At 30.4% G+C, this 26555-nt stretch overlaps 1 protein-coding gene and 1 long non-coding RNA gene across 4 annotated transcripts; one reads left to right on the forward strand and one right to left on the reverse strand.

Annotated features, from left to right (window-relative positions):
* The first annotated feature begins 106 nt into the window (after nucleotides 1–106).
* On the forward strand, nucleotides 107–9917 carry LOC132920811 (N-acetylgalactosamine kinase-like). Its single transcript, XM_060983503.1, has 10 exons — nucleotides 107–140; nucleotides 1839–2142; nucleotides 6022–6324; nucleotides 6409–6622; nucleotides 7010–7118; nucleotides 7294–7451; nucleotides 7986–8126; nucleotides 8219–8333; nucleotides 9156–9345; nucleotides 9464–9917. The coding sequence occupies exons 1-10, from the start codon at nucleotides 122–124 to the stop codon at nucleotides 9684–9686; spliced, it is 1776 nt and encodes a 591-aa protein (XP_060839486.1). The 5' UTR covers nucleotides 107–121; the 3' UTR covers nucleotides 9687–9917.
* On the reverse strand, nucleotides 6835–14805 carry LOC132920813 (uncharacterized). 3 transcript variants are annotated; one of them, XR_009660789.1, is made up of 6 exons: nucleotides 14692–14805; nucleotides 14496–14592; nucleotides 13148–13281; nucleotides 13014–13075; nucleotides 7223–7532; nucleotides 6835–7144 (listed from the first exon to the last, which is right to left on the reverse strand). It is a non-coding gene; the product is annotated as an uncharacterized LOC132920813 (long non-coding RNA). The 3 variants fall into 3 exon arrangements; XR_009660788.1 differs by having other exon boundaries at nucleotides 13683–14592; XR_009660790.1 differs by lacking the exons at nucleotides 13014–13075; nucleotides 13148–13281.
* Nucleotides 14806–26555: the final 11750 nt, after the last annotated feature.

Consider the following 26555-nt stretch of genomic DNA (forward strand, 5'->3'; position numbering starts at 1 on the left):
AATAATACGCTGCACGTGAAAAATATAATTTAAATTTGTCTAACCGTAACTTTCTACGAACTTCCTAATATCAACGAATATCGCAGGTCAAAATAACGGTCACAATAATTTTACTTCAAATATGACAAATGCTGTCACAGGTAAATCTGATAAAATATTGTTTATATTATACATTTATAATTAAGTTGGTCTATTTTTACTATTAAAAAATAATGCTAAAAAGCCTAAAAGAAACACGAACAATATCTTCATAGCCTCATAGGTATTGTGCATTTTATATAATTATATTACGATCGTTTCGTCCAATATAAAAATTAGTTTCACTCGGTAGCAAACCAGGAATACTTAGGATTACGAGTATATTATTATGCATACATATTATACTATACACAATTCAAAAAATTGTTATTGTATAGGTGCGTGTCAATTAAATTATACTATTTATAAAATATTTAAGAAAGTGTGTTCGTTTTTCAACCATAAAAGAAGATGTTCTCAGAAGACCAGCATTAAAAATATTAACCAAAACCGGTTTTCATGAATATAGTTTGTTGTATAGATATTCAATGTTTCCCAAAACCGTTGTAAGTACCCTACCCAGTTTTTATACTGTATACATATTTATTAGCGTATATTTATGATTTTGATAACCAGAGATTTTTTTGTTATATTTTTTACTCCCATTTTCACCTTGTATAGGTTTATTATTAAACTTCCTTATCTCGTGGGTGCTTACATATTAATTACATTTATTTATCGCTGTTATACACATACTATTTTTTGGGATTGCTATAAACGAGCATTATACGTATTATAAATAATATTATATATAGATATATATATATATTAATTTATTTAAATACCCATTTTTCATTTTAATATTGAAAGAAAAATTGGTATGTATTGTCTCAATTCACATACAGAAAATACTTGTTAATTATCACATATTGATATTCATCATAAAAGTCTTGACATTCATAATATTATTATGATCGTGTTTTGTAGTTACGAATTTAAAGTGCTATATAAATTCTTTAAAATCGTGTTCGTCAGTATATAATTTGAAAACAACATTTTCTCTCGGGAATTTTTCCCCAATAATTAAGTTCACGGTCCTAGTATGGTCTCCGAATTATAAAGTGTATTAACCATTAACGCTTAACAGTGATGTATTTAGCGTAGTGATTAAAGAAGTAAATATATTTTTTTAAATATTGAATATTATATTCAATCACAACTGATTATATTATATAATCAATCTATTACCACTGACTTATGCGTCTAACATAATATGTCAGCCAATAAATATACATTACCCGTACATTTTTTTGTTTGAATCGAGTCAAGACTCGGTATCGAGATCAATACGAGTGATGTTTAAAGATTAGTATCGTGCTGAATAAGTTAATATTTACTATAGAAGTTATTTGATTTTGATTGAATTTTCTTTAAGTTTGAATAGACATGCAATTTTATCCATTCACAGAATATTACAAAGTTACTAGAGTACCTATTATTATTGATGGATTCTCAAAGTAAAAAATGAAATTTTAATTGTATCATATCAACATAAAAAATATTGGTATATGAATTAAAAATTAAATTTTTTTTGACCGTGTAACTTTTTATACATTTTTCATAAACTCGTTGGTGCCTAATGCATCGCCCGCGCCGCGTTGTCCGCGGAAACGGTCGTGTGAAAGCCATCGTGAAGTATGAAATCGGTGAGAAGGCGACATGGTAGCCGCCGACAAAACGAAAATCACGATGACAAAAAACACAACGTATTATGCTATGATAGATTATATATTACAATGTGTCGCGTTTATGATCGGTAGGTACGGCTGCAACGGCGTTCCCTTCGGACCGAAGGCAAAAACATCGTCGTCACTCGTCAGTCGATTATTTAATCCGACGCCGCGCCGCCCGCCGTCCAGTGACGTTGGTCGGCCGGATAGAGGAGGTGGCGGCGGCGCGGGCACTCCAGCGGGCCAAGCAGCAGCAGCTGTTTGTAGTCGCCGTCCGCATACAGCGCACGTCCGACCTGCACGCGAACCCAACGTTTCCCGACGACGGCGACGACGACGACGACGACGACGACAACGACGACGACGACGACAACGACGCCGCCGCCGCACACTCGTGAGTATAATATATACATATATTATATTATCATCTCTAACGGTTATCACCAAAACCTTGCGTGGGAGAGGGGCGGCGATAAGTTCCACGTACGCAAACGAAACGCATCAGTGTCCCTAATATCGTATTGTACCTATACACATATAATTATTATTTGTACGTTAAGGGGTTATACGAAGAAGATTTTTACGGTTTTTTTATCAATACTCGTAGTATTATTTTGAAAACTATTAGTTAAATAATTTTCCCAAATATGTTTTGAAGACTCCCGCGAGTAGATATCATACTTATTTTTATAGCGTTCTGGGCGTTAGGCGTTTTTAGATATTTAATGATCATTAATAAATATAATATGAACGTCAAATTATTAATTTACCATTAGTATAATTTAAAGAATATATGATACTATGAATAATGAATAATAAATAAAACAATTTTATGCTTTTAAGACATAGTGTTTAGCAAAAATAATTGTATTACCACCTGAACGTGATATTTTACGTGAAACATTATACATTTATAGGTGTTAATTTTTTGTCTAAAACTGTTTTTTTTATACTCCATTAGTTAAGTTTAAGATCACTAAAAAAAAAAATTGTATTGTCCCAACCAATATGGTAATATAGTACCTACTTATTATAATACGCGTTGTGCTTTAATCATTAGTCATTACCTAATTCAGCTTTGTTTTTCATTATCGTTTCTATTGTATCGCTTAATATCCATAAATCATAACTGAAAAAAAAATATGAAATATTAAAATATAAAATATGAAAATATAATAATATGTATTATTTTTTTACCATTTTATATCATCATATCAATTGTTATGGTTTGTAGAGTTTATTATAATACAATATTACATTATTCCGTTATATACATTGCAAAACTTTTTTTATACTTTTTTTTTTTTTAATCGTTCGTCGTACTTTAACGTTACGTTATTTTAATGGCGTGATTAAGTTTATGTTTGATAATAATATAATATTAATATATTATTGTATAGATACATATCCGACTATAATCTAATGTTTGTGGACATAATTTTATTTATTTTGCTTTCATGATGTTGCAAAGTCTGTTCATTTGCTACAGTAATATTTTATTACGTACCTACACAAAGTAATTTGAATGACGTTTTTTACAATCAAACTATGTTATTTGACTTTTACGACAAATAATAACTACCGTTCTTCTCACCAGCAACCAAATCCTGTTCGTACTATTTGCAAACTATAATATGTACACTTACATATTTAATTACTGTCGCATATTTTATTTTATTTACTAAATAGTAAATATACACATTTACAATATAGACAAACCACAACAGAAGATGCATGTACTATGGTGTATGTAGAAGCGAAATCACAGTACGCTGTACGCGAGTACGCCACGCAGCAATGTCGATAACCTATTATATTAATTGGCAAGCTATTTCGTACTAGATTACTAATATTACTATATAAACGCGCATCGTATGTGATATCATCGAAACTAGTAACACATTATAAAAATTTATTTTTAAGTGTGGAAAATTGTATTTTTTGGTATATTTCACGTTCACCCAACCTAACAATACAGTACCTATTTACATATCACCACACGCGATCCAACTCGAAAAATAAAATCTAACGGTTTCAAATCTAAGCAGGAAAAATTTATTGACAATAATATAATAAAACTATGAACTATAATATTCCGATAAGAATTATTTAATTACATTATAGACACATGCCCACGGGCTGCAATTATTTACCTATAGAGTGACGCGAGAATTTTATAACAGCAAATAGTTATCTTATCTTAACAGGTAATTCAGTAATAATATTAGTGTCTCATAGGCCGCATTGTATAACATATAATAATTACAAAATAATTTGTCATATTATTGTATTAGTGCACACATACACTAATGCACTATATAGATGTCTTCTATTCAATATAATTGTACAATTATTAAATTATTATCATAAAAATATATAGTATAATATCTTTTAAAAGTTTCATACCATCCCAAGTATATACTCTGTGAAACCATTACCAATAGTCATCTGTGAGGAAATTTCAATAAATTAAGTGACATACATTTTCTTCTACTATATAAATTACTGTTAGAAAATAGCACTAAGATTATTAATTGACCTCTAAGATAACTAAGTAACTATACAGGATTGATATACACGTTTTCTTATTAGTTTGTATCTGGTATACACTTTATACTTGAATATTTGACAAAGTTTAATATTTCAACAAAAACTTATTAGTTCATAAACTATCAGAGTTTAATATTTTTTTACAAATCTATTTAATACTCGTATAATGACTGCAGAAATGTCGATCGATTAATATTTAATGTACTCATATGATTTACTAATATACTACGTCTATACTACTACCACACTTAATATATATGATGTTTAACAAAACACGGTTTGATTTAAAAAGGTTTGATATACAAAATTGAAAATTTTAGTTTGAATATATTAAATATTTTGTTTTCTCGCACGATTATCATAAAAATAAACTATCGTATTTGAATTTTTTGTATAATGTATAATGTATAATATGTTATACAGATTTTATACATGCGATTTTGTTATAGTGTTATATGTAAATATAATATAATATTTAATCTCCTATAATAATATATATTATTCAATACGAAAATTCTATAGTAATTTGTAAACACTGATAATTTATTCTGTTGCATAATATACATATTTACTGTATTATTATCGTGGTAAAGTTAAAGTTCTACTACCGTCGTTTATAGGAAACGTTTGATAATTCGGTAAAATATTTGAATTTGGGATACAGGGTAGGTACCATGTGGTGACGTGATGCTTACTAAAAATGTATATTCCTCACCAAAACGTGTCGATATCTCAAAATCAATTTATAGGACGATGTAACGATACTCGATAGTTACGTAATAATAAGTTATCATTGTTGTTATTAGTGATTGATGACACGTTTTGTCTTTCATTCGTTTCTTGGTGTATTATAATATTATAATCAAATCACTAATTAAAACTATAAATTGTATCAAATTATTGTTAAGGTTAATTTTTAAACTCCGAAATTCTTAAATTATTATAGTAAATAATGTGGTAATCTATTACTATTAATATTATTTATTAAAAATAATATATTATATAAGTAATTTAATAGTGTAATAAATTAAAATATACATTAATCTTATAGGTATTTTTGGTATTTTGTCTTCTCATTTCTCATACATGGACATTTGAATACTTTTGAATAACACATTGGATAAAACATTTTTTTTAACCCTGATATAATCAATGAAATAAAAATAAACGTAAAATTGAGTTCTTGAATTGTTAAATTTTTTTTTCACGGTATCTATTTAATATTTAGTATTTATTTGGGAAATAAAATTAATTACTATGTATGCAAATACGTTTTTGAGGGTATTTTGAAAGTGTAATCTGAGTTTAGCCGGTTTAGAACTATTTATTTACTATAAAACAGATTAATTTTATATTTATAATTGATCATGATTGGTATTACACTAAATTTTTTAAATTCTATTTTATTAAATACATTTAGTATTTTTCGATTTAATAATATAAAAAAGATACGGAAAACCCGGGTACTAGCAAATGGCGCAAGCATAACCGATATGTACCATAATTATTTTATTATATAGGTACCGTACTATCATAGTATACCTTTACCTTATATTATTTATTATATATATAGGTATATATTTATTAATAAATAACTCACAATCTACAAACCTTCAAAAGAAAAAGAAAACATTGTTCAAGTATTTAACTTCTGCAGATGCCAGATATTAAAAACTTCAAAATTTGATTTTTTCAATTTAATTTTTGTAAAATATTATTTTAGATTAAAAATGGAAGTCGATTACGCATGGGGAACGTCATCGGATAACATACCGGTTCAAAAGTTGGAGCAACACTTTCGCGAAAATTTCGAATCGCTTCAACCAGAATACTACGTCAAAGTACCGGGCAGAGTTAACTTGATCGGCGAACATGTAGATTATTGCGGTTATTCTGTGTTCCCAATGGCTATTGATCAGTGCATCGTAGTGGCAGCGAAGAGGACAACTGACCGACATACCGTAGAGTTAACCAACTTATGTACAGAACGATACGAAAACGTCTCAAAAAATATATCAGATATAAGGTAAATAAATCTAAAATTCTGTGGCGTCTGGTTTGCGAAAAATGTAACCTATATAAATTAAACTATTGACTTATCCAAACTTAGTGCAGATTCATTGAGCAAGAGTCCAAGTTGGTCGAACTATTTTATGTGTGGCGTGAAAGGAGCTCGAGAATACTTGAGCGAGAGTCAGCTGAAAGCCGTCGAAAATGTCGGTTTTTTGTTCGCAATTACCGGTAACATTCCTGAAAGTTCGGGATTGAGCAGTTCGAGTGCACTGGTGACGGCCGCCGTAATGGCCACCCTGGTCGGATACGGAGTGAGTATATCATAATTATTTATGTTGCTTACTTATGTATATTATGCAAATCGATATAATTTTTGAAAAATAACAAAAGAGAAGTTCAATATAATATTGAAGCTATGCAATAAACAATGTAAAAACTACCAAAATATCGTGCTTTTAGGCTTCATAACATTTATATTTTATAGGTACCTATATGGTTAATCATATGTTTTTTTATACTCAAATTTAACTATTATTCACTTGAATTTATTTAAAAATAATTATATGTAAGAATAAAATAAGGTATTTGTCGTAATATCGATATGCAGTAGTGATAAAAATATCAAAATTCACAAACTCGTAGCTATTTGAAGACGGCGTATCGTGTAGGCAAAACGCTTACGATGTCGTTGTTTTTAGGTACCAATCAGTAGACTCGAGCTGGCGGAAATTAGCGCTAAATGCGAAAGATATATAGGTACGGCTGGCGGTGGCATGGACCAAGCGATAGCCGTGAACGCCAAACAAGGTAACCGAACGAAAACATAATTTTACCTAGTTTACGTATATTATCATAATATTATTCAATAATAATAATTATTGTAGAATATGATATTATTATCTTAATATTACCTCCATTATTATAAGTCTCGTTATTTCTTTATTATTAATATTGTAGTTAATTGTTATTTTGCGGTATATAGGTTATGCGGCCCGTATCGACTTCAATCCGTTGGCGGTCAAACAGTTCCGACTTCCAGCCGACGCCAAGTTCGTTGTGGCTCAGAGTTTAGCCGTCAAGAATAAAGCGGCATCTAATGACTTCAACACGAGGGTAGTGGAATGCAGACTGGCTTCACAGGTAAATGTTTTATGCGTTCAACTCGAAAAGGTCCAGTACTCCATATTTATTATTTGCACGATATTGTCATAATTTTTTCGGCTATAATAATCAAATAATCGACATAAGAATCGTTATTTTTAAATGAAAAATACTGGTTATTTATATAATTTTAAAATTTGTTTATATTATTTTCATAAGTTTTTTGATTTAATATTGTTTGTAATATTATTACTTTAAATTTAACGAATGATTAATAAATAACAAGTTTATTGAGACTTCGAGAATCTTTATCAAATACAATTTTGTCAACCTAACATTATAAGCGAAATTTCAACTCTTGATTTGTGTTTTTCGATAATCGAGACGGGAAATAGATCTAAAAAATCTGCTAAACATATAAAATAGCGTAACAATAACAGTCACGTAAATTAATTAGACAATAAATATATGTATTTCTGTTAATAATGATATTTACATTACTCAATTTAATCATGAACAAAATTTAAAATTTATATTCGACATAAATTGATAAATTGTGAACGTGTGTTTCAGGTAATTGCTAAGCAATTGAATCTCAAATGGGAGCAGATGACCGTACTAGCAACGTTGCAAAAGCGTTCGGGCAACACGCTAGACCAAATGATCGAATTAGTTCACCAGTACTTGCACGTCGATAGGTATACTAAGTCAGAGGTATGACAGTTGGTCGATATAAATATAATATAACGTGTTGTTTATCGGTGACTTCATAATTAAAACGAATGTTTTTCTTTTTACATATATAGGTGTGTGAAATATTATCAGTATCCGAAGACCAACTCGACAAGCTCAGTTTGACGGCCAACACGACCGACGTCACCGAATTTTTTTTGCACCAGAGAGCTCTACATGTGTTCGAAGGTGGTGATTTGAAATATTATAGTTTTAGGCGGCTATAATGAAAAATATGAAATATCTACTAGAGCTAGCAACTATTATAGTTTTCAAAAAGTAATTATTTATACTAAAAAATGTACTGAAAGTTTTAAATATATTAAATTAAAACGTATATAGTTATCAGTGTTTTCAGTATAAAATAAAGTAAAATTCCGAATAAGATATTAAACTAATCAAAAATTAAATGTGCTACATTCATAAATAAAAATATTCTACTCAACAATTCATTAAACATGATTTCGTATTTTCGTGGACACTAGACATTTACAACTAGTTAATTATAATAATTAATAGGTGGAAGACCCTTCGCGCATGTCATTCTGGTTTGTTTGTTCCTATCTACAAATTTACTTTAATATTTTTAATTTCACAAATATTATAAAAAATATATTTTAATAATAATTAAACAAAAATTATAAACGATTTAACAATATTAATTATCAAAAATAAATATATATCTTTATTTATTTTTTTATTTTTTTTTATTTTAATAAAAGTATAGAATAAGTAGTGGAAAAATTTTAAAAATAAGTAGAATAATAGCACAAGTTTCCGATGTATGCAACAATAATAAATAGAAAGTATTTAATATTTTACTACCTATTTTTCAGTGATCTAAAACAAATGTATAATTCTGCACTTAGGTGTCTTTACGACGTGTTGAAAAAAAATATAAAAATGGTTACCTGGTAGTCACGAACTTTTGGGAATGATTACCAAACGTTCATCATAACTCTTTATAATTTTTTTCAATAATTCCTAACATCTATTCATCTTATGTTACAGAGGCCAAACGAATGGAAGAGTTTTGTAAGCTATGTGAGAATTCAGGAGCAGCATCGGACCTCGGTAAGTTGATGAACGATAGCCATTCTTCACTGCGAGACCTATACCAATGCAGTCATCCGGACCTGGAGGAGTTAGTGACACTCTGCAAACGAGAAGGAGCGTATGGATGCAAACTCACTGGTGCCGGGTATATTATATTACATTAATAATATAATAATAATAATATTGTATTCATTTCAAAATAAACACAGACAAATAACAGTATTAATTTGTTAATAAGTAATATATTTTTTGATGTGTTTTAGTTGGGGAGGATGCGTCGTGGCTATGGTGCCGTCAGATGGTACCGACGAATTCGTGAAATCTGTAAGAGATCAATACTATGCAAATAGAGATACTTGTGGAAAACGTATCGATCAACTTGTATTCGCAACGAGTCCTTCTGAAGGCGCTTGCTGTGTTCACGTTAAGACCACTAATATCAGTGATGATATTTCTGACCACCTTCCGTCTCTCGTGCACTTATGAAACAGTGCAAACAGTTTATTCTGCATAGTGCATTTGGTTAAAATGTAATTAAATCGTATATTTTCACAATAAAATACCATATTTTTCAACGATAAACATCGTTGTAATAATTATATCTTTAAAAGTTTATGAACATGGTAACTGTTGTTGTTTTTACTTTGAATAATTGATTATTTATTAATTACTATTGTTTATTTCAAATAAATCAAATAAAAAATTTAGAAATATTTACATACGACGAGTTTTACATTCTTTTTCTGTATAATAGTATACTTAAAACTTTTCTTCGGAAGCAATCAGTACAGCGACATGAGTGTTGACATAAAATCTGTTAGTACATAATGCACTTATTGTACTCATAGTTAATATAAGTAGTATCTATGTTAAAATATCAAACTTGATAAAGATATTTTTTTTAAAAAGTAATGTTTGGTTACTGTGCTTGGTTAATTTAAAATTTTAACTATGTACAAGCACTTTTTTTATCCGCAGGAATTAACTGGAAGGTGTGCAGTAGGAAACTCAGTATTCTACAATAATAATAAGTATTAAAACCTATTTTTTAACAATATTTGTATCTTGTATCTATATATACGAGTACTAATTTTGAAAAGACACTTATCTTAGATACATTACTGATATTGTTCTCTTGTATAGAATTTATGAAAATAAATTAGTTACCTTATTGTGATTTTAATATTCATTAAACTAAATACCTAAGATCAAATAAAATAAAACATAGAACCAAATTTATCTACATATTAAACCGATCTAGTGTGCTAAAACTACACTAACACGACCAGCTTGCTATATTGCCCTATAGTTGTATTTATATTTTTAATGTTTATTTTTATGAGCGTTAAAATAGTTTCTAATTTAATTTGCGTGTAGATATATATATATATATTTATATATATATTTATCGTACATCATTCATCTGTAACCAACAATATCATAACATGATGTACACTTCTAATTTTATTTTTTGAGTTTTTAAAATTAACAGTACACGTAAGCTTCGTTTAAACATTTATATAAATATAGTTTAATAAATGCTATGATCAATCGTTTTTTTTTTTCATTATTAAAAAAATTACTTTAATGACACTACACTTAATTAAGCAATCTCTTATAATATTATTATTATATTCAGTTACTAAGCAGCTCAGAATTTTTTAGATTACAAGCAGTGTGAATGTGCATATGTATGACGAATATTGGCCATAAACAACGTCTTCTTTTTATTGTTATTATGAATTACAAAGAAATTTAAAATTTGATTTATTGGAAAACTATTTATATTGTTATCTTAATCAAATCGATAAAATTTACAACGAATAATAAGGCATCTATCCTTTTTGTGTCATCAAAAAATATAAGTAGTTAATTGCATTGTAATTTAAAGACCGTGAACTATTCAGGAATAATATGAACGATTCTAGTAAATTTACTAATTCCATGATTATTATCATGTTGGATATAGTGGGTTTGCTAGTTTTTAATAGAGGAATTTGTCTTGTAATATCAATGAGCAACAATAATTTATTTTTAGTACGTATTTATATTATGTAGAAGATAATTATTACGAAATGTATAACCTGTACCACCAAACTATTTTTAACTATTTTCTATTAATATTTGTATATATTATATTATTATAGTATAATACAAATTTGTTTACAATTCACCGTGTTGTCATTAGTTACATAAGTATACAGTATGTATACAGCTCATTGCTATAGAAAATTAGACACGCGTGGTACCTTTGGATTGGTAATTTTTAGATTTTGCCAAGTTTTTTAGGAAAAATTCCAAACCTACTAAAAAAACAAAGAACTACTGCTAATGAACGTCCACAGGTGTGGCATTTTTAAATGTATTAAAAAAGTTATGCCGGATTTAAGGCGGACAAATATTTTTCTACACGAATTACCTGAAAATAGTTTCATACAGAAAAATAAAAATAAAAAAGTCTTACAATACGTTTTGTAGTGTATTAGTTTTAACGCCAAATTTAAAACCAAGTCCACATTTTATATACAAAAAATACAAAAAAATATAGGTATCGTGGAATGGGTATAACTGGTATAAGTTATATGACAACAGCAGTGAACAAAACTGTTCAATTTTTAAGTAAAATTAGTATTATTGTACCTATAAATGATGAGTAACAATAATTGCAGGTTTGTGATTACTAATTTGTCTTAAAAACAGGTACACTTTAATTTTTACTCATTATAATATGAAAAGTATTTAACTTAATAAATTATTATTAACTTTACAATTCTACAAAGCTTCAAGGACTTGTTATGTAATGTCTACTTAAATTAGCGTAAATTGCGACTTAAAATTGTAACTCGAGTCCAACACATTTAGAGGTATCCATTTCTGTGTATTAAATTGAATCCAGAGATTTTTAAATAATATTATTATTTATTTGTTTGATAATTATTTACTTAAACTATCATTATCGTGGGTCAAGGAGATACTTTGAGAAGATCATTTATTTTTTTAATTAAATAATATAAATATATTAGGTTATTTAAAAACATTTTTTTAAAGGTGAATTATAATATATTGTACTTATTATAGTACTATAAATAATAATAATAATATATTAAGTTATTTTCGAAAATAACTAAATTAAATCAAAATCATTTTCACATAATATTCTATATTTCTGTGGCATTTCATGAACAATTGACTAAAATATTAAGTAAAATCATTAACACCGATATCACAACAACATTTATATACCTAGCAATAATAAAACATTTGACCTTTTCATTAATAAATGTATAGAAGTGTCTGAAATATATATTGATGAATTTAAAGGGTCACTAAGTACTATTGATTCAAATTACTGGGAAATCATATTTTCCTGCATGATAGTAGCAGGTAAAAATTACATACTTACGGTAATTCCTACATAATATATGATGTGTAAATTCCTACACGAATATAAAAATGAATATATATAAGTTCCTACACGATAAATAAAAGTTATGTATGTTAATTCCTACACGGTAGAAGAACGATATGTATAAAAAAATATACTATATTCTATATAATATTATGAGTTATCAAACTGAAGATACGAAAATAATAATATATACTATAGAACAATATAATAACGCGGAGTAACTGTAATAATATATAATGGCACTCATTTCAATCACTATGCGTATTGCGTGGTGCACTGGTGCCTATACTTTAAAGATTATAACATTTATAATGATAGCTTTCGATAAAGCATGACATATAAATTTGATTTTTCAACACACAAAATATTTACTACTTTTCATTAATGATAAAAATAATACTTACAGAAAACAACACAAAATAATGTTTATTTCCAAATTGAATAATAACTTTTTACACTGACAAACCTGAAAATTCAGCAATAACAGAATTTTTTGATTATTTAATAGACAATTATATATCAAATAATAGTATTTTACCACGGAAAATGTGGGCGTGACAATTTTCTAGCAGAATACACATGACAAACGTGTGTGAACGTTTTCATTCAGACTTTGATTCAAATTTTTGTCATCAATATTCACACATTTTTCAAATTATTGAAATTCTCAAACTATTTCAAGAAAATATATTATAAATAACAAATACAAACTGCAAATAGTTATATAAAAATAAATATCAGTCAAAAATAATAAATATGCCGAAAAAGAAAATATTTTTCATATTTTGAGAGTACTCAACAAACAAAATTAACCAATGTTAAACATTTAAATTTCTGAAATAAACCACATAAAATATAATTTTTTTTTATAATTATGAATTATTATATTAAAATATATGACAGTATCATCAGATTGATAACTTATAAATTATAATATTATACAAAATGTAATATATTATTGTTGCAATTATTAAATAATTATAATATATAATAATATATGCAGTGTAGGTACTAACATGCATACCTTATTTTTTACCACGTATATGAACTTATATTAATCCAAATTACTATACCTATTTTAGAAATCGAAAAATTCCATGTGCAATTATTGACTGTACCTAGTCTTTTTAATTGCCTATCTGTTCATTGTAGGCGCAATTTACGAACGTGTAACTGTATAGGTTTATTATTGGTAAATCATTTGGAGGGAAGAACCTAATGGAAATCTCTCAACGCACTATAATTTTAGACACAATTAATAAAAAATGTTTTATTTATCCCTTAAAAAATAAAAAAAAATAAAAAATAACTAAAATAGAAATTTATCTTGTATAATGATTTAATATTTAAAATATGAGCACTCCAGTATGTGAGGTAGTACCATATCACTAACTAAACTACGGTATGAAAACCGATCGGAAATGTGGATGAAAACAAAATCGTAATTATTATCTAAGTACATACGTATAGTTATAGTAGGTATACGTTATTTTTACACGTATTATTGCCCCGCACAAAAAACAATATAACATAATAAATTGTCTTCCATATGTCAATACTGTCATATATGTCCACGCAGTCAACGGGCAGTAGATCTGTATAATAATATTTTTAACACATTTTGCGCATTATTTTCACGTCGCATTCAATATCAAAACGTCATCGTCCGTGGTTTTCGGATGATGCGATCGTTATTGCGAGTTATTTAAATCATATATAAGTATTATTATAATACTTTATATCGGATCGAGTCAAATTTTTACCTGGTGAGACGTTGGTAATAGGTACGGACGAAAAAAGAAATTTAATTCCCCGTCAAATAATACATATATATACCGTATACGTAATAATATTAATAAAAAAAACATCACACACATTTTGCTTACCGAGCTTCTGCTGCTGCGCAAAACTAAAATAATATATACAAGTACGTAAAAGTTTCATCGGCTTCGACGGATGTTTGCGGACTATAAGTTCCTTGACCTGACGAAACGATAAATATAAATAGTGTTTCACCGCATACATAACATTATAGGAATATATATATATAGTATATACAAGCGTTGAAGTGTAAGTACATACCTATTTCAATGCCGTTCCACGATATAATAATAATATAATATGTATTCGTATCGTGTAAGAAATGTGTGCGACTGTGTGCGATGACATGTCAAAATTGGAATTGCAGTATCGACGACGCAGTTTCGAGAAAAACGTATCGATGTAAAATATAATATCATGATATACTTGGTCGGTGGTGGCAACTGTGGTTAATGAAAGGGTCTTGTGTTGTCTTCGTTTTACAAAAGTGCAACACTGACAATTTGTGTTCAGTATGACCGATTTTGTGTAATTAGCATTGATGATAAAACGAAAAAAAAAAAAAAGAATGAAAACAAAAAAAGGTGAAAACAGCATACGTATATTTCAATTTGTTATAAAATTTAAAATACTGCAATTTAATAATGATCATAATCTTTTAAAAATTATTATATCATAAAACTCCACGCACAAATGCAGATAATATTCTTACCTTTAAATTTGATAATAAATCAACTTACTTTAATATTAAGCTAACTACATAAAAGTGATTTTGCATTTCTGCAGAAAAATAATTTGCCGTGTTCACATTTCTGCAGTCGTTATTATTTCTGGTTGAAGGAGATCAGGAACTCTGGTAATATAATATTTTAATAAATTTAAATATTGATCTATATCATGTTGTTTTGGTTTTTTGTCTTGTCAAACAATAAAACAATGAATATATTTGTTCCATTATCACGCCATGAATAGTATACCTATATAATTTATTAAATATTTCGGAGGTAGTTTTGAAGGTCCAGTATCCTAATAAAATGTTACTTCGCATACGATTATCATATATTAATAAGTAATAACATTCAAGTATCCAAAATCCCAAGTGTTTAATCAGTATTATAATATTATAAATTAGCATCTTATTGTATTTTACGAGTCAATAACCTAGAATGAAGTATAAAAATTACACTTTAAAAACTGTGCACCATTAAATAGTTAACATTTAAAAAAAATACATTATAATATGTATACATATATGTATAAAGACAATAATTATGCAGTAGGCCGTATTTAGTTAACCACTTACCCGCATTAAGCCAAGCAGAAGACGATTTTTCGAATTTTAATTGAATAATGCTCATAAATCATAAAAATAAAATTAATCAATTTATAATTAGTATCTAATATATTATATAAATCATCGTTTTATTTCTAAAAATTAAATTCGATTACTACTTTCACACAATAATGCAGTTATTTTCATCTATATTACTATAACATATTACATATTATACGTATACCTAAGCAGTCAGATATAACATCTACAATTTTTTGTCGAATCAACCATATCAAAATACTATATTACTCTTCACAAATAGCATTGCTCTAAAAGCCTTTAGCCATTAAATTAATAAACACGTTCCCTTGGGCGATCGGTGATGATCGATCTATCGGTCTGTGAAGAATGATCATGACGTCCAAACGTGAAAACAAATATTCTCGATTTCAGCTTTACTTATCTAACAACTCGAATGCCAAACATATAAGATCTTAACCCAACCCGGTCGAAACTGATAACAGTTACCTACGCAAGTATGCTACTTCTTTTATGTATTTGTTTCCATAGATTAATGCATGGCTGCTATTAATTTATTATACGAGTGCTAATCATTAATTCGCTCAATTTATGAATATAACTTATATTGAAGGTAAAAATCTATTTATGATATAATATATATTATATAAATAAATGCAAACATGTATCTTTATAAATCGTACATAGGTACTATTATTGTGCGTATGTATACGAGAATGTGCTACTAATCTTGAACATAAGATTAAAACAATATTTAATAATATAACTGTTCAGTGTTTTTAAACTAGCCTTTCAAGTATCGAGTTTATATTATACAAATGACACTTTAAACCAACTACAGTCATTATATAATTCCTTTTTGTCTATAAACTTATAAATATATCTATATCGCCGTATTTACGCACTTAAAATATCTACTCTAACACCGGAATAGCAATACACGCTGAGTACACGCTTAATAATTACATAAGCTATAGTAATAATAATAATGGTTCCACGCCCTCGTTTCATAATTATTTAGATGTTATAACACGATTAATCGTGTTTATTTATAATTTTGAACTTGGCGCCTCAGCCACAAGTCTCAGACGTCTTTACCTTTAGAGATAATTTCAAAACATCAAACCATACAAACGTAAAAAATATAGTGATACAGGTATAAAATAGATAAGTATTATTAAAAGTAACACAATTTAAAAAAAATTGCTTATTTTGTGTGTATTACAGAATTTGTTTTTAGGTCTAAACTTCTTGTGTACTAATCGAGCTTTGAGAGAAATAAATAGAATAAGATTCTCGTGAAATGTTCGGCTAATTTGAGACGGTTAGCGATTTGCGAATATGTGTTCAGCGGTGAAAGTCTATTTATGTATAAGTGATTTTTACACTAATCGAAATTTTTAATAACCAATTAAAGATATACTTTAACTATGTTAGATAAGCCAAACGTGTCCAATCTCAAGTCTGCGATGAAAAATTCAAATTCCAACACGTCGATAATGAGTACGATAATCTATAGTCGATAATCTTTATTCTATACAGAAACGTCAAAAACAAAATCGTTTTCAATGAAAAACAACAACAAAAACAAGCAATTACTTAGAAAAATATTGAACCCTGTGGTTTTATCTAAACATTTAATTCTATATTTGTTTTTGGTAAACACAAATGCAATCGCAAAATCAAATTTAAAATTGTATAAAAAAAAATGTATAATAATAAACATAGGTAATAATTAATACGTAATATTTAATACATAATAATATTTTTATGCTTCGTGGCTTATAATTCAAACGAGTTCATATAGTTAATGGTATTTGCATCATGAAAAATCTTTAAAATTATAAATTACAATTTATTGATGATGAATTTGAAGAACAGTATTGTTATTTGATGTAACAATGTTATTTCAAAAGTTGAATTCAATAACACGAATATTTATTTTTACGAAAAAACAGATTAAAGGTTTCAATATTCAATATAATTTTAAAGTTTTAATAACCCACAAGTAAAAATGACAGACGATTGAAAAAAAATATATTCTCTTAAAACTATTGGTTGGTATCTTCCATTTAATCCTGTGTTAATTGTATTCATTACTATTTTTTTTTTTTTTTTAAAAAAACCTTTTTGGCGATCTTTTATTAGAAGCAGTGGCGTCTGGAAGTCCTCATTATATAGTTAAGTAAACTAACATGACCAGGCGAATTTTAATCAAACATTAAGTGTTTCAAATTCAAACAAAATGTTTCGTTTTGTATTCAAAACACTTATTTGTCTTAAATATCATTAAGAATAAACAATATAGGTAGATAACATAATTAATTTTAAATATTTACGAATCCGAATCACTTATTAGCTTAATAATTAAAATTGTATTTACGTATATTATGTTGAGTGATTTTATATAGGTATTCAATTATGTGTTTAGGACTGCAATAAATCAATAAATAACAGAAGATATAATATTATGTAATTTAGTATTAAAGTGGCAAGATAAATATAATTTACTATTTTTACATTGATTATTTAAAAAAAAAAAAAGTTTTTTGTGAAGAAGTTTCTAAACTATTTATTAATTTCTGTATTTGATTTAATTTAAATTTGATGAATGATTAGAAATATTAGATGAACATATACTGTGGCTGATTGTGAATATTAAACTAAATTATATTCCATATTATTAATCAGTCGCTGTCTGAAACAAATCAAATCATTAAAGATTTTCTATAATACTAATGATAGCATGTCTTGATGAATAATATGAATACACTGGAAAACATTATCATTTTAATCGTTTGATGTTTTATTTTAAATTTATTTTAGGTAATAAAGTTCTTGTGATTTTTTAACAAAAATTTTAAAACATGATGTGAATTAATATGATCCCTATTTAACTATGGTTCAAGATTTAAGAATTTAGTTCAAAATATATTTTTGTCGTTTTGTATTAGAATTTAAAACAAGAGGAATATTTTGACAATTAATTAACTATACATAATTGTTATGATCAAACTTGATGTTTTTTTTTTTTTTAAATAACAAGATATCTATACTATAATTAATCTGTACTTATTTCTAACTAGGTATTAGTGTTAATATTAGAACTTTAAAAGTTGATAAACAAGTTAGGATACTATACACTGAAATTATTTCTTATAGGGTTAATACATAAATACTTAATATTATATTATTAACATTTAACAGTACCGGAAATGATTTATATTCTTATGACACGACTTAATCTTATAAATTATTTTAATTAATCTTCTAAAAAAAAATTAGCGAGCTATTTTACAGCTATAGTACGATGAGTTGAAATTTTTAGACAAGTTAATTTTGAATTCATCATATTCGCATGATAATCCATTTAGGTACCTACTTATATTATTATTATACTGCAGTGTTATCAATACACATATTATATAATTTAACTATATTAACAAAATTAATTTTGTTTAGAATTTTTGAACAATATGATAGTAGTTATGTATAAATACTACGAGTATCTTGACGGTAATTTTCTTTTATAGAATTTAATAAATGTTGGCTATTATTTCTTTTTACCATGACAATATATACATATATATATCCTATTTGGTTTGTACATAATAGTATCACATGATCCGGTAACGATACAAAATAAATTAAACAATTAAAATCTATTTAACGTTAGTTAATAATAAATTATGTTTCTTAACAAAACCGTGGTCACTTTCGCATTAGTTATTTCCACCACAGTCTTATTAGGTTGGTACATGAGGAGGAAACGCAAAAACAATAATGATGTGAGTAACTGACGATTGGATATAATATTTCTATATTATTTCTAATCGTCTAACAACAATGATAATGATAATAATAATAATAATAATAATAATAATAGTTAATAACAGCTATGGTATCAATAAAAAAAGAGTGTTTTTTAATGTATAGGAAAATAGAATCGATGATCAGGAACCCGAAGATAACTTATCGGTCATTCTAAAGGACAATCGGTTTATATTATTTATGATCGATGGTTTAATTCTCGTTGGATACTTCCTCAGGATGTTACCGATCGGATTGGTTGCCCAATTAGTGCTATTCGCATTAATAGCATACACCTTTCATATGGTACTGTCGAAATGTTATGCGATTAATGTAATTTGGTGTCAAGGGATAATTTCTATAAATGGTAATATTTCATAAGTTTTTAAAACATAATATTATAGTAGCATGCATTGAATTGTTCAATGTTCAGATGTACTACTTATTTATTATGGTAATAGGTATAACAAAAAACATTTTATATTAAAATATATACTTACTAAAAATTACAATATTATCTGTTATAGTTGACATCGATTTAAAATTATTTCCAAAATTAAGAATCTTGAAATTATTTTACCTCAGCGGTAGAACGCAGTGATAATATATTAATATTTTATACAAGGTGATTCTTTTATCATGAACCACGTCTTATTAATTCAAAAAGTATTCATGTCTTTGAAAAATTTTTTTACATAGTTTCAAGTTGTTAAAAAAACAACGTTTTTATTAAAAAAATATATTTTTTAATATTTTTTATCCTTATATTTTTTTTAAGTTTTTTACTTTTTTGAATGACAACATAGTTTATTTTCATATTTCAAAGCAAAATATTTTTCTAAGTATTTTGATACATAAAAATCTAATTTAGGGTGAGTAGTTTATGAGTTATACATATTTAAAGTTTATACATGCGGAGTACTGGACAAACATTTTGCTGGGTTACCCCGTACGTAAACAACCTGAAACTATTTAAAAAAATGTTTTCAAAAACATGAATACTTTTTGAAATAATGAATGGTTCATGATAAAAGAATCCCTCTGTATGTATATTATGGAAGCATGTAAAATCACGGAAAGTATTCGAACGGACCGTATAATTGCATAATGTAAATGTACGGTACGTAACATCACAGACTGCCACATAACGGAAAATGACAAATCGTATTTGTACGGATCGTCAAATTACAGAAAATCTTAATGCATGGACCATCATACCACGACGGACCGTCAAAATACAGAATGTAGAATATTGATATGAATGCTCTTGTAACGTCCCCTCTTCACCGGGCCTACGTCTTCCGTCCTACTGGCTTAAGTTTTGTTTATATTAACGAGATCTCGGGGACTCAACCTCAGTGTGTAATATTAATACTAAGATCAAGGTAACCTTATTGAAATGAAGCACGTAAGTATAATGTATAAATTACGTATATTATTATTATGGTAGATTATGTAAAAATATAATAGGTATTACTGCATTAGATTCCTTTTAAAGGTAACACTAAATAATTCTGTATAGTGACATCGGAATAATATACGGTTTTCGGGAGGGGATAGGGAATACATAAATACACATTTCTTGATGATTTTTACATATTTAGATCTTTCCGTGTGCGCATGCGCAATACAACTTGCATTTTTTTAAATGGCAACAGGTGTTTTGAATACCAAATTCAAAATTGACTAAATCGAAACTTTGACTGGTTGCCATTTAGTCAATTTTGATTTTAGAGCTATAGTAAAAAGGACCAAATCGACTTAAAAATAATTGATATTTAATTAAATTAATAATAATACTTTGAACGTCCAATTTTATCAATTTTAAATTTTCTATTTTCTTTAAATTAGTTTCTAAGTTGTCCAATGTATATTCATAATAATGACTGTATTATATAGTATTCTGGTGTTAGCGCATCTAATATTATAACATTTTTTTCGGTCTCAGGAATGGTATTATTTGTTTGATTAATTAAATACAATATATCTGCTAAAAATTCATGTCATCCATAATAGACGGCAATCGTTACACTCTCAAGCGAAGAAAATAATGACTAGATAGATGATTAAATTTATTTATTTTCCAATCCAATAGTGACGCCAAAATTTATTAATATTATGACAAAATAATTTGTTAATAATAATAAATTGAGTCGTAGTTCCTTCTTTACAATCCGTAATTTCCGTCACTTTTACTATCATCATAATATTGTACTTATTGTTCCGATACCGATGGGTAACAGATTGTATGAATAATAAAAAAAAAATAATAATAATAAATGTAATAAATTATTTTGTTATAATAATATACAATTATTATTATGCCAATTAAAATTAAAATTTTACAAATAAACAACCTGTTTTTATGTAATGAATGAGGTTACTATGATAGGGCGTAGACCGTTTGGGCGAATTGACCCAAAATATGATCTGTTTGGGCGAGGGTTTATTCAACCAAATATACCGTTTGGGCGAGGATAATTCAACTAAGAAACCGTTTAGGCAGTATGAAAATGCTTATACCTAATATACACTCAACAATTAATTAAACAAAATTATATAAAATATAAATAATTAATAATAAGTCCTATTAAAAAAAAAAATTTAATTGGTTTAGATATTAATAGTATTATTATATAGATAGGTAGTAATCTACAGTCAAAAAATTATAAATACAATGACTTATAATGTAATTACTAATTAGTACATTTTAAAGTAATCTATTGGCTTTGTATGAAAATGCTCATAATATACAATGTACATTCAACAGTTAGTTATTTAAATTTTTGATAAAAGTAATTAATAATGATTTGCATTATTATCGTCCGTATCTGTCACCAGGTTTTTACTTCGCATAGGTAAAATTATTTTCATTCGCCCAAACGGTACAAATGATAGTTGCTCAAACTACTACTATTTTTTTGGTCAAAATTATTACCTTCGCCCAAACGACCACCGCCCCTATGACATGGTACGTAACGGTCGCTAGTACAGGCACCACAACGACCGGTCTGCACCTTATGAACCGCCACTACGGGCAAAGACGACCAGACCTAGTCAATTCTCCCACCACGCCGCGAAGGCGCAGGGCGGGACGGGAAGACAAGTCGGAAGTAATTATAATATAACGTTATAGAACACAACCCCGCCAAACACTTGCCTTTCGTGACGAAAGTTTCGTCCCGTGACACTACCACAGATAACAGCGCAGCGTACAGGTGAATACTCAACCGGTACCGCTGCCGTCGTCGTAAGCCGCCGCCGCGCACCACCGTTGTCAACCGCCACCCTTTTTGCTTAAGCAGCCGCCGCGTACCGCCGAGACAAATCGTTTTCACTGCCGCCGCCGAGTACGTTGACCTAATTACGTTATTTTTGGACCGTACCGGCGACGCCGCAACAGCTACACAGCTGATAATCATTTGCGCAAGTGTAATCAAAACATCGGGCAAATTTTGTTTTTTTTTAATTATATATTTTTCACCTCCTCGACCAAATTTTCTCTAAGACATCGTTCCGTATAACAAACACAGGCTACTGTCTACGCAATAGTTTAACGTTCAAATTTGTAATTTTATCATAATAAAATACTATATGACACGGATATCGTTACAACAGTTGTCGACGGCGGAGCTACGTAAAGAGTGTATGGCCCGAGGGATAAGCATGTCCTGCTCTAAGCCAGATGTAATTATCAGGCTCGAGGACCACATTCGGGAAAGAGGACAGGACCCCGATCAGGTTTTATCCCGTGCAGCCGTCAATCAACATATTGTCGGACGGTACGGAAGAGCAGCCGGACGCTTCCTCGACGCTGGTAGGCACGGAAGGGAACTGGGTACAGGCAGCCATCCGAGAATAATATTACTGGCAATAGCGCAGGGCAGTCGTTCTCGGGTTAGGTTAGTGGGAGCGGAGATCAAGAACTGGTGAATACTTTTGGACCTAAATTCGGAGAGTGACCATTGATACATTACCTACGAGATATCTAGGGGGATTCAATTTGGTGTGAGTTGACTTAACTCACCTTGTGGTTGGGCAGTCAGAAAGCTGGATTGGTCGGAGTTGGAAGCACAGCTCGCTAGTGCTCCTCACAAGCTCACTCTACAAACCGGGGCAGATGCTGTTGCAATGGCTGAAAGCTTAAACAACATCTTGGTAGATGTATTTGACCACACTATGCCTCATTAGGCCTGGCCCAGGGTCGGAAGTCTGTACATTGGTGGACGGACGAGATAGCCGTACTACGGCGGATTAGCTGCAGGGCGCGTAGAAGGTACCAGCGCGCAGTTCGCAGAGACGACATCGAGGAAAGGGATAGAGAGTGGACTCCTCTGCCAGGAAGGAGCTGAGAAGGGCCATTCGGGTGGCTCAAAGTAAATCCTGGAAAAAACTCTGTTTACTAGTAGATGATGATCCTTGGGGACTACCCTACAGGGTATTCATGAGGAATGGCAGCAGGACCCCATTTACCGAGGGCCGAGAGCTGACTATTGCTTCCGCTCTATTTCTTACTCGACCGTTGATTTCATGGACCGGTGAGATCACTTCGTTACATCCAGCACAGCACATTGAGCTCTTCAACCTAGAGGAGTTAGCCTTGATGGCTTCCAGATTACTGAGGGGAAGGCTCCAGGTCCCGACTTTGTCCCAAACGAAATAGTCACGGAGATGGCTAGAGCAAGACCAGCCTTGCTGCGCACAACCCCGCATTAGGTCAGTCTGCGCACATAACGCAACAGGTGAGCACAGAGGCAACTGATAGGGACAATATGGGCATGTCGGTTAACACCGTAGACCAGACAGTCTCCGTCACGGTTCAGAACCAGTTGTCCCGCTCTACCGATTGCAATATGACTAATAACGATACGCGAACAGGCCCGAACAAAATTCTGACCCCCGCGGTCGAACTCAAATTTCCGTCAGGCTTTGTAACTGCCCTATATTAGATTCGTAAGCACAAAAATCGTACGTAAATCCGATAATAGCCTGTAAATATGGCAAATCGCCCTTCACGGACCAAACAACAAAGTCCGGACGGTAGACGCTCACACTGCGACAACCAGTGGCACTTCCACATTCGAAGCTAAGATAGGGGCTCTCGAAATCAAATTCGAAGCAACAGTCTTAGATAACTTGTATTGCGACGCGATATTAGGACACGACTTCCTTGTCAACAATGAAGTCTTTTGGGATTACGCCACGTCAATTCATATAGGTAGGCAAATTCGTACGTCGACATGCTGGAAAGGGAAAGCACAGCCACCCACCACTAGACCCGATTTGTCGTCACAATTAAAATTTGGGGACGACACCGAAACTCGCGCGAAACTCACCAAAGTATTAAACAAATACGCAGTAGTATTCAGTGAAAAAGTAGGACGTACCAAATTAATTGAACACGAAATTCTGCTTAAAGACCCATCGCCTAACGCGCTTAAACCATATCCATATCCATAACAGAAACAAACTGCTATCGATGATATAGTGCGCGATATGGAACTCCAATATAAAATGATTAGGAAAATGCGGGGCGGGAAAATTTTCAGTGTATTTGATCTGCAAAGTGGTTACTGGCAAGTACCCTTGCACGAAAATACACGGCATTCCGGACGCGTAGAGGTCTTTTTAAATTCCGAGTCCTCCCTTTCGGTTTAAAAAATAATCCAATAACCTTCGTGAGGCTCATGAACGAAGTTATGAGGGGGGTACCAGGATAAGTTCGTACAAGTTTACCTAGACGGCACAGTGGTATTTTCACGGAACGAGTACGAAGACCTGGTCCACTTAGACAAAGTTCTAGAGCGACTCAAGAGGTTCGGATTAACGTGGAATACAAAAAAATTTTAATTCGGTTTACGTGGAATTTCATTTTTAGGGCACAGATGTCGAACAGCGCGCGTTCAAATCAATAAAAAACGCGCTAGTTACATCACCGAAATTGTCCCCACCCGATTACAGTAAACCGTTTTGTCTACAAATCGACGCAAGCGAGATAGGCCCGGTGCAGTTCTTTTCCAACGAGGTGACAGACCTGAGGAAAGACGCATAGTGTCCACGCAATCAAAAATTTTAGTGAGACACAAACACGTTACGCCACGGTCGAACGCGAGTGCCTAGCTGTAATATGGGCGACCGAAAAATGTCGCCCCTACTTAGAGACCTGACGTTTTGAATTCCTTACTGACAACTCTGCGCTGACGTGGTTACATAGGGCAAAAGCCAAAAATTCAAAATTAACACGTTGGTCACTAAAACTAGCTAATTTAGATTTTAGTACGGTACACGTCCTGGGAATACATAACGAGGTACCAGACTGGTTATCCCGCGACCTGGCATCGGGCACACCTGTAGACGAGGAACGACTCGAGGAAAAATTGGTCGGAACACCAACAACTCCAACGACAAATATTGACCCCGAGGCCGATCGCATCTTCTCTATGTTCGGTAACCACGATAGTGACGAAACCCCCCTCACCATATTCACGCTCGAAAAATGGCAGTCCGAAGACGCCGCGATTGCAGATTTTAAGTTAGGCGGTCCAGCACGTAACACAAGGAACGCCAAAACGGGAACCGAAGTATATGTCTTTTTCAACAGGCTCTTACGTGTAAACGTTGGCCCTAACGCGCGCATCGTGATACCGAAGTCCAAAGCACAACACGTGATTTGGAGGTGTCACGATCACGTCTTCTCCAGCCACCCCGGCTGGAAAGAAACGTACTGGGCGGTTCGACAATGGTATTATTGGAAAGGTCAAAAGAACGACGTAAGGTTATATGTCGGTGCGTGTCACGTATGTGCGTGTACAAAACCACTTAACGCGCGTCCTAATGATCCAATACAGCCTCCCCCCCACAGACGTAGGAAGTTATCAGTGTCGATTTTATGGGCCCATACCCTCGTTCCGGTAAGGGAAAATCGTATATACTGGTAGCGACTGACTGTCTTAGTAGGTGAACCGAGGCTCATCCCCTAGGCATAGCTACATCTAAAACAATA

This window comes from Rhopalosiphum padi, chromosome 2 (assembly GCF_020882245.1).
Source record: "Rhopalosiphum padi isolate XX-2018 chromosome 2, ASM2088224v1, whole genome shotgun sequence".
Classification (NCBI taxonomy): Eukaryota; Metazoa; Arthropoda; class Insecta; order Hemiptera; family Aphididae; genus Rhopalosiphum; species Rhopalosiphum padi.

What these genes read in the sequence shown, in the direction of transcription:
- LOC132920811 (XM_060983503.1), top strand. An exon ending in AGCCGTGAACGCCAAACAAG is followed by an intron (nt 7,119 to 7,293) that starts GTAACCGAACGA and finishes TGCGGTATATAG; the next exon opens with GTTATGCGGCCCGTATCGAC. An exon ending in AGCTCTACATGTGTTCGAAG is followed by an intron (nt 8,334 to 9,155) that starts GTGGTGATTTGA and finishes CTTATGTTACAG; the next exon opens with AGGCCAAACGAATGGAAGAG.